Genomic DNA, 9,183 nt, shown 5'->3' on the forward strand with positions numbered 1-9,183 from the left:
GATCCATTAAGCTTGTATCCATTCGTACGTGTTTGATGCTGTGTTTTTGGAGATGAAAATGAAGTGGATATTGTTTCTACAGGTGTACTATTTGTACTGGTCGACGTTGTCCCTATTGCTGAATTGTTTCATGTCTCCATAATGATTGTTGTTTTATACCTTCCTCTACCAGATTTACCGCCACGTTTATTGTTGTTATTATTGAAGCGACCTCCATTTTGATTACCATTGGGAATATAGTTTGGATATATGTTACCAGGATGAGAAGAATAAGGTATAGGCCAATGATGCCTAAATGTCATAGGAGAGTTGAAAGGAATATAATAACCGTTGTAAATATAATTTTTCATAGGATTATCATTGAGAGATTGCCGTTGATCATTATCGTGTGGGTGTTGGAGGCTGTTGTAGCAATATTAGTAGTAGTAGTTGTAGTTGTTGTTATTGTTGTTGTTGTTGCTTTGGTGATGAAGCAGTTGATTCCGCCTGTAATGCCGATTTTCGCGCTTGACTATATGAGACGATCAAATAATAATAATAAAAAAAATATAAGAATCTATCTTGATTTATTCCCTCACGATCCATCTATCCTTTTTTTTTTTTTTTTTTTTTTGATATTACATGCTACCAACCACTGGTTCAGATTTCATTCTAGCGGCTACAGGCTGTCCTTTGAATGACTTTCCACGGCAATCATAAACATTTTCAAAGCATGATCTTCGGATTCAAAGGTAATATACCACATATTTGCATATTCATTCTTGATACTTTTAATTGGTGGAGTGCCAAGTTCTTGAAGAAATTGTTTGATTTCCTATATGTAGTGAGATGGAATGAATTAAAAGAGTATATGGATATATATATATATATATAATATGTATTATTTATTTATTACCGTTTCATTTGTATCGGCCACATCGCGTAATATTACCGTTGTTCGTTGTACAGAGATATTCGGTTTGACCATAGTGCCAGTTTCATTAACGATGACAACGGGAGAACGACGACGAGAGTTGAGACTATAAGATCCATGTCTGTAGTAATATCCAAAACACGTCTGAATTTGGCAATGGTAGCAATCGGAACATAGAGATCAGGGTTCATTTGTGACACTAAAGAGATAAAGCAAACAATGGTTAATACCATTTATATATGTATATGTATAATATTACCAAGATAAGAGTCATTTGCCAAATTTTGTCTAAATACCAAAAAAAAAAAAAAAAAAGGGATGATGAGATTTTCTTACTCCTTAACTCTGTATTTTGCATATAAACAAAGAACAATTTGATGTCTCTTTCATCAAATAATTTACTACCTTGAGAAATAATATTCCAACTGTCTCTGAAGATGATGATGAGATGATGGTATTGATGATGGTGAAGAATCTACTTTAAAAGAATTTAAATGAGTACGTTAAGTATATATTCTTTTTTTTTTTTTATTACGTGTTGGATGATCAGGATCGGAGCTTAATTGTGTTGTTGTTGTTGTTTATGTTGTTTATGTTGGTGTTGTTGGTGGTATTGTGAGTCTAGAGCTGCGGCGACAGGAGAAGAATTGATAGGAGAAGCGTGATTGTCAAGACCGGAGCCTGTATAATTGAAGGCATTGGGTTCATTATGCATAATGATTTCAACGTCATCTTCATCTTCAGCATCATCCAAATTATCTTGATCAATCATATCAGAGTGTTCCAACGCATCATCATGTTTTACGTCAGGCACAGTATGACTAAAAGAAGTTGACAATGTTTCAGTAGCAGTAATAGTTGTAGAATGATTATTGTTTGATTGCTTAGTAGTGGTATAAAAAGTCGAGTTCAAAGTTGAAGAGGTAGATTGACCAGACTGTTGGTGAAATATAGGTTGTGTAGTAAGTTGATATTGTTGGCGTCTATTTTGTGTCTTGAAATTCAGTTTGGGACTGACTTGTTCTTGTTGTGTTGTAGTTTGAGTATTGAATGTTGTCATATGAGAGTGTAAAAAAAAAAAAGAAAGGTAAAAAAAAAAAAAAAAAGATATAAAATGTAATAAACACTAAAAGGATCTAGCTATAGAATATCAAGAATAGGGATAAAGGGAATAATAATAATAATAAACTAAAGAGAGAAAACGATAGCAGGGGGTGTAGGAGAAGGAAGAAGAAAAGAAAAAGTGAAAGTGGTCACGATGTAGGCAATAAGAGATAAAAAAAAAAATAAAAAAATAAAAAGTAATGTATACAAATGGAGACGTGAGAGGAGGAGAGAGAGTATATATATATATAGTAGTAGTAGTAATAGTAATAGTAATAATAAAAAGAATACAAGTATGTAGAAAGGAGAATGTCTTTCTTTTTTTTTTTTGATGTAAATAAAAAGAAAAAGACAAAATAAAAAAGAAAGAAAGAGGGAAAAAGAAAAAGTTGGCCAATTTTTTAAGGGTCATATATGTTTTTTTTTTTCTTGGGGCGACAAGTTTCCTAGTACATTGCGCCCTTTTTTTTTTGTTGTACAGGTACAGACAAAAACAGGTCAATTCAAAATCATCATCAGTTCTTCACTCAACTATAATAATCTACTCTTTGATTTCATCTCCTTTATACTTTAAGATATAGAGAAATATGTTCTAGAATATCAATCATCACATAGAGAAGAGATGAGCCAAATGAAGACAGCGGAGAAGCGAAGGAATCCGGCGATTGGCGGGCAAGGGGGGGGGGGGGGAACGGGGGCACGGGCGGGGGGGGGGGCGGGCGGGCCGGGGGGGGGTGGGGGGGGGGGGGGGGGGGGGGGGAAGGCGCAGCGCCGGGGCGCCGGGAGGAGGGGCAATTTAGACAGTTATGGCAGAAGATAATAAGATCAAAGCTGAAGAAATCAAAAATGAAGCCAACCAACTGTTCAAAGGTATATAAAACAAACACATATATTGTTATAAACGATCGATGACTTAATTTTAAATTCCATTTATTCCTTAGAAAAGCGATTCATTGAAGCCATTGAAAGATACACAGCTGCCATCGACTTGAATCCTGTATCTACTTATTATTCCAACCGTGCTTTCTGTCACCTAAAACTTGAATCTTATGGATATGCTATTACGTAAGTTATTAAGATATTATACATTTTGACACGCGAACCTTTAACCTTTTATTTATCACATTAGTGATGCCGAAGCTGCTTTGGAATTAGATCCTACTTTGACAAGGTGAAGGAAAAATATATAATATAATCTTCGTGTTAAAAAAAAAAAAACTTTATTTTTTTTTCTGACATAGGCTAATTACCGTAGAGCAAGTGCGAACATGGCCTTGGGAAGATTCAAAGAAGCATTGAAAGATTTCAAAATGGTAACTATTCTTTATACTATATATATATATAGGTAGGTTATATCTGTATTACTGATCTTTTTTTTTTTTTTTTTAAAAAAAAAAACAAATATAGGTTTGCAAACGTGTACCTGGTGATAAAGACGCAAGAGACAAGTTAAATGAATGTGCCAAGATTGTCAAACGTATCGAATTCGAAAAGGCCATTGAAGTAGGAATACATTCAAATGAAGAGTGATGATTGGTTACTGAACTCTGATATATTTGATTAGGCTGACAATAATATCCCTAGTGTGGCCGATTCTTTAGATACTACCACAATGAGTAAGTATATGACTTTTAGGATAATTGAATCCATATTACATAAATGACAACGATGATGATTAAATTGATATCTTATTTTATTTTTCATATAGATGTTGAAGATTCTTATGATGGACCTCGAATTAACGAAGAAGAACCAACGAAATCGATGTAGACTTTGTCAATAAAATGGTGGAAAGATTCAAGAATCAAAAGAAACTTCACAAGAAATATGCTTTCATGGTAAATATACTAATGTACTTGTTATTTTTCATATGACAAACATCTGATCCTCCTCGTCTTTTTTTTTTTTTTTTTTTTTTTTTTTTTTTTTTTTTTACATTTGTAGATTCTGTTGGCTGTACGACAAATGATGATGCAGGCTCCATCTTTGATAGACATTTCTGTACCAAATGACGGTAAACTGACTGTGTGTGGTGACGTTCATGGTATGTTTTATAAAAGAATAAAAAAGGAAACAATTTCACTTATTTGTTTTATTACAGGACAATTCTATGATTTTATCAATATTTTCAACATCAATGGTTATCCCTCTGAAAGTCATGCTTATTTATTCAATGGTGATTTCGTGGATCGTGGTAGCTTTTCTCTGGAAGTTGTGCTAACATTATTTGCCTACAAGTGTGTTTATCCTGATCGACTCTTTTTGGCTCGTGGTAATCATGAAACTGATAATATGAACAAGGTATATGGATTTGAAGGGGAAGTCAAAGCCAAATATAGTGAAATGATGTTCAAGGTAATTTACATGATGAAGGAAAAGAAAAGAAAACCAAGTTTCTAATTCCCTTTTTTTTTAATAGTTATTCTCTGAAACTTTCAATGCTTTACCATTGGCTCATGTCATTCAACACAAAATTTTGGTGGTTCATGGTGGTTTATTCTCTCGAGATGATGTTACTTTGGATGATATTCGAAAGATTGATCGACTGTCATTAAGACAACCACCCAATGAAGGTAAAAACAAAAAAAAAAAAAAAAAAAAAAAGAAAAAGAAAAAAAAAAGATGAAGATTGATAAATCCAAGTCTAAACTTACCTTTTTTTTTTCTTTACAAGGTCTCATGTGTGAATTATTATGGTCTGATCCTCAACCTGAACTCGGTAGAGGAGCAAGCAAACGTGGTGTAGGTGTTCAATTTGGTCCTGATGTCACTAAAAACTTCTTGGAAAGAAACAAACTTGGTAACGATAAAAAAAAGAAACAATGATTTAACTATTGGAGATTTAATGTCTTTCCTCATGTTTGCATATATTGTATTGTTTAGATATGTTGATTCGAAGTCATGAAGTGAAAGAAAATGGTTATGTGATAGAACATGAAGGGAAATGTGTTACGGTGTTTTCTGCTCCTAATTATTGGTAAGATGGATACTGATAGGAACAAAAGAAGGTGGTGATCTAATATTATTATTATTATTATTTAATCTAGTGATTCTGTGGGTAATAAAGGTGCTTTAATCAACATTACTCCTGATATGAAACTCGAATACAAGACATTTGAAGCTGTGGTAAGTGACAAACAGAAATAAAGGGGAATAAGGGTGATGACAATATTCTAATATTCTTTTTTTTTTATTATTCTTATTCTTATTATGATTAGCCTCATCCTCAAGTTCGACCAATGCAATATGCTAGTCAATTCAGCGGACTCCTTGGAATGTGAAAGGAACAGCAACAACTACAAAACCATCAACTTGGAAACATAGGAATCCTGTATATCATTGCAATTCATCATCTTACATCTTCCCTTCATCCTAGTTTTTATTCTTTTTTCCCTTATTCTATTATATTCCATTATTTTATATTATCCCTTGTTACTTATTTTTTTTTTTTTGGCGTTTTGATTATTAGGCATTATCTATAGTTCTCTTTGTTTTTTTTTCTACTTCTTATACACTGTATACAATAAAAGAAAATGCATTTATTTATTAGAATAATAAGGGATTAATCAACAACAGATACGAACTTGAAAAACTTTTTACGTAGAGGTTGATGGTAAGTCTTTTTCATTATTATGCTTATCTGTAGTCAGTAAAAGTTGAAGGGCTGCATCACGGAGTTTATGGAATGAGATCATTTTAGGGTATCGAAAGGCAAGGAAATCATCATGATGATGGCGTTTTTGGTTGTTTGTTTCAAGTTGAGCGTCCTTCCAGCGACATTTCCACCAAGTTTTTTTAGGTATAGATGGTGATGATTCAAATGTAGTGTGATTTAGATGGATGGATGAAGGATGTGGTTTGTTTAGCTTCGTAGTAGTTGAAGGGTGATGTTGCATAAAGGAGCCATGTGAAACAGGGAGGGTGGCGTTAAATGAGGAAGTGGATGATATGACAGATGGATGTTGAGAAGAAGGAGATGTGATGATAGAGGAGAACAGAAAGGATGCTAATTGATTAGGTTGTTGATGATCATCGGATGGGGAATAACTGCCAGATGAACCACAGAGACCTTGATGAATCAAATTCATTTTGTCTTGACGATACCTTTGCTGCAGTCTTGATTGAGATATTTCTGGTGGCCTACATGTGGATGATGAATTTGGATGATGATGATGACGATGCCGACGTTTCATCATGAATAACCAAGATGGTCTTTTTTTGATAATATCTGTTCCACCACCATCATCATCGTTATTATTATTATTACTATTACTATTATTACTATTATTATTATTATTGTCAATAGCAATAGATGACTTCTGGCTTTGTTTCTGCTGATGAATACTTATTGAGAAGGATATAGGGTCTGCCTTCTTTTTCGCTTTCTTTTTGTTGTTCTGGCAAAGAATAATTTCCTTTTCAAAGGGTGCTGTTTCTAAAGGTACCAAAGTTTGAATTTCTTTCCACCTCTGCTGCTGTAATTTAGCTTCCAATGCTAGTATACATGTCTGATTTTTGACATAGGTGGCGACATATTGATGTTTAGCTTGGAGTTGATAAGTCAACTATGATGATCATCATCATCATCATAAAAAAAAAAAAAAAAACCAATGTAAAAGGAGGTCAATTTTCTGATAAAAAAAAAAAAAAAAAAAAAGACTCAGATGGCAAAGGGATAGGAGACAGAAATAAAAAAAATCATGCATGATCGACTAAGTGGAAAAAGCTTTTTCAATGTGATTTTGATATGCCGCTCCCGCCAAAAGATGACTGATTCCTTTTAGGGAAGGATGTCCCTTTTTTTTTATTACTTAAGCTTACCTGAAGTAATTCCAAGTTACTAGTTGTTAATGGAAGAACTTGATTTTGATAATCTGTTATATAAGAAATATTATTCTCAGATGTACTTAATACACTGATTGATCTATTTGTACGAATAGAAGAAGAATTAGAACACATCAAAAGGATTTTAAATGAAAAAACAGAAGGGAACGAGAAAAGGAACAAGCATTAAAAAAAAAAAAAAAGAAGGAACGAATGGGAAAAAATAAAATGCTTAAATATACTTTAAAGAAAAAAAAAAAAAAGGAATCAAGGAGGGGAGGGGAGAAAAAGAGGAAAGGGAGAAACGGAAAGGTAGGGTCGAAAAAAACTACGGTATCCGGGAAGAACGCATGACTTTCTCCTTCTATAATATTAGTTCTCCTGTTTTGACACTATCCAACATTTAACAACAACAATAACAAGAAGCAATCAAAAATAATCAATTTTATTATATATTTTTTTTTTTTTTTAAAAAAAAGAAGACAATAAATTAAACAACTAATCTACAATTACTGATACATTGTTTCATTGTTGGGAAGGTGGAGGAGATTGGTTGCTATTAGAAGAAGAGGTGTAAGTCCATGGATTTAGATTAAATTCTTTTTTGTTTTGATCGTCGTCATCTTGAAGTCCAGTCAATGGTTTCAAAGAGGATGAAAGTGAAACAGCATCTTGCTCGCCATCCATTAAAGGAGAATGAATTGGAGGAGGCCAATGACTATCATCATCATCATCATATTGATTAAGATGATTATTATCCAAAGAATCATCATCCTCATCATCATAGATTGGTATCAGAATATCTTCATCCATAGCGTCATCCAAATGAATAGGTGTATGTTGTGAGTTATGTTTAAGTATTGTATCCACTATCCAAAATTGAGCAATATTCATGATCAATGGAAAACTACAATAATAATTAGAATAATAATAATAATAATAAAAAAGTAATACAAGTTAGTTTAGTTATCAATTGAAAACCTGCATTTTTTTTTATTCTTTTTCTTCTTCTTCTTCTACTTACATAAGCATCACAAATACTACTTGAATTTTATAGTTTCCCGAAGTCCAACCAAGAACCCATTCACCAAACCATTCTAACCAAGGACAAAGTCGAAATAGTAAAAGGACCAATAATTTCATCATAATCAAAGCTGTTACATACATCAATAATTGTTTCCACCATCGTTCTATTTGTTTTCTAAAAGTAGATCCATATACACCATTTTCAAAACCTGAGAATCCCCATTGTCTTGCTATAAATTGTCCCAAACGAAGTATTCCCCATATAATAGCTGTTCCTAATGTCGTATCTACAAATATATTTAACCAATACCTAAGTATAAAGATAAAAACAGTAAATATATACAATCAATTGTGATTTTTTTTTTATTTTTATACCAGACACATGGGTTTGACGGACTACTATCCTCAAGTGAATATCCAGATATGTATGACATAACCAAGTTCAGTGTATGAATGACTATTCCTCCAACTACTTGTTTACTGATATCAAATCCCCTAAAATGATAAATAATAAGTGAATATATGAGTTATCTCTGTTTACCTTTTTTTTTTTTTTTTTTTTTTTTTTTTTTTTTTTTTTTACCAAATGCGTAGAGGTCTTCTTGGCTTTTCTCGTTGTCGTTTTATGATAAGTGTAGAGAAAGCAACACAGGCTAATAAAAGCTGAACAAAAATAGCAAATGTATCAAGTAGTTTACATCCTTCTTGTTGTTCATCATCTTTATCAAATGGTATTGACCGACTATTATATAACATGAATAGAGGTAAATAAAAAAGAAAAAAAGAAAAAAAAAAAAAAGAAAAGCTAAAATAGAAAAAAAAGAGTTCTCACCGGTATTTGAAATTTGGTCACCACTTTTTTTATGGTTGTTCACCATCATCTTCAGCTCAAAGTCATCCTCTGATATCCCAATAGTAAAAGATATCTACGCCCAGTCTGACCAATTGATATTCGTGCCTCTAACATACCGTCATAAAACTTTTTTTTCTTCACATCCTTTTTATTTTTCATTGATTCATCACATATTATCCAACATCTACTTCTTCATATCATTTAACATCACATGTACATTATCATCAATAGTTTGAATAATTCTTTCCCGTTATTTAAGTATTATGTTTTCTATGGATTGGATTTTAATTTGTAGGGTATATGTGACGTTACTTTCCAAAAAAAGAAGGAGTGAAAGAGGCAATTTTTTTTTTGTTATGATCAAGGGGGGAATTTTAAATTTCTTCCTTTTTTTTTTTTTTTTTATTCTTAGTCAATAACAATGTTATCCAATTTGAAAGTCATTGCTCAACGTTGGTGCAAT

At 32.5% G+C, this 9,183-nt stretch overlaps 3 protein-coding genes across 3 annotated transcripts; 1 reads left to right on the top strand and 2 right to left on the bottom strand.

Annotated features, from left to right (window-relative positions):
- Nucleotides 1-441: 441 nt before the first annotated feature.
- On the bottom strand, nt 442-1,146 carry BX664DRAFT_353988 (uncharacterized protein; the record flags this gene model as incomplete). The annotated part of the gene is made up of 4 exons (XM_051547720.1): nt 442-511; nt 663-814; nt 896-1,034; nt 1,112-1,146. The coding sequence occupies 4 exons, from the start codon at nt 1,144-1,146 to the stop codon at nt 442-444; spliced, it is 396 nt and encodes a 131-aa protein (XP_051395627.1).
- Nucleotides 1,147-2,816: 1,670 nt separating this feature from the next.
- On the top strand, nt 2,817-5,571 carry BX664DRAFT_389716 (Metallo-dependent phosphatase-like protein). The gene is made up of 15 exons (XM_051549564.1): nt 2,817-2,887; nt 2,959-3,082; nt 3,147-3,187; nt 3,257-3,330; nt 3,425-3,520; nt 3,582-3,633; nt 3,726-3,783; nt 3,813-3,855; nt 3,962-4,061; nt 4,119-4,372; nt 4,437-4,590; nt 4,692-4,817; nt 4,901-4,994; nt 5,065-5,143; nt 5,236-5,571. The coding sequence occupies exons 1-15, from the start codon at nt 2,824-2,826 to the stop codon at nt 5,296-5,298; spliced, it is 1,422 nt and encodes a 473-aa protein (XP_051395628.1). The 5' UTR covers nt 2,817-2,823; the 3' UTR covers nt 5,299-5,571.
- A 1,702-nt stretch (nt 5,572-7,273) lies between these two features.
- On the bottom strand, nt 7,274-8,662 carry BX664DRAFT_344588 (vacuolar membrane protein-domain-containing protein). Its single transcript, XM_051547478.1, has 4 exons — nt 8,451-8,662; nt 8,243-8,362; nt 7,866-8,177; nt 7,274-7,748 (listed from the first exon to the last, which is right to left on the bottom strand). Exons 1-4 carry the CDS (start codon nt 8,621-8,623, stop codon nt 7,367-7,369), a joined length of 987 nt encoding a protein of 328 aa, XP_051395629.1. The 5' UTR covers nt 8,624-8,662; the 3' UTR covers nt 7,274-7,366.
- Between the last annotated feature and the right edge of the window lie 521 nt (nt 8,663-9,183).

This window comes from Halteromyces radiatus (assembly GCF_025201355.1).
Source record: "Halteromyces radiatus strain CBS 162.75 chromosome Unknown BX664scaffold_19, whole genome shotgun sequence".
In the NCBI taxonomy this organism is placed as follows: domain Eukaryota; kingdom Fungi; phylum Mucoromycota; class Mucoromycetes; order Mucorales; family Cunninghamellaceae; genus Halteromyces; species Halteromyces radiatus.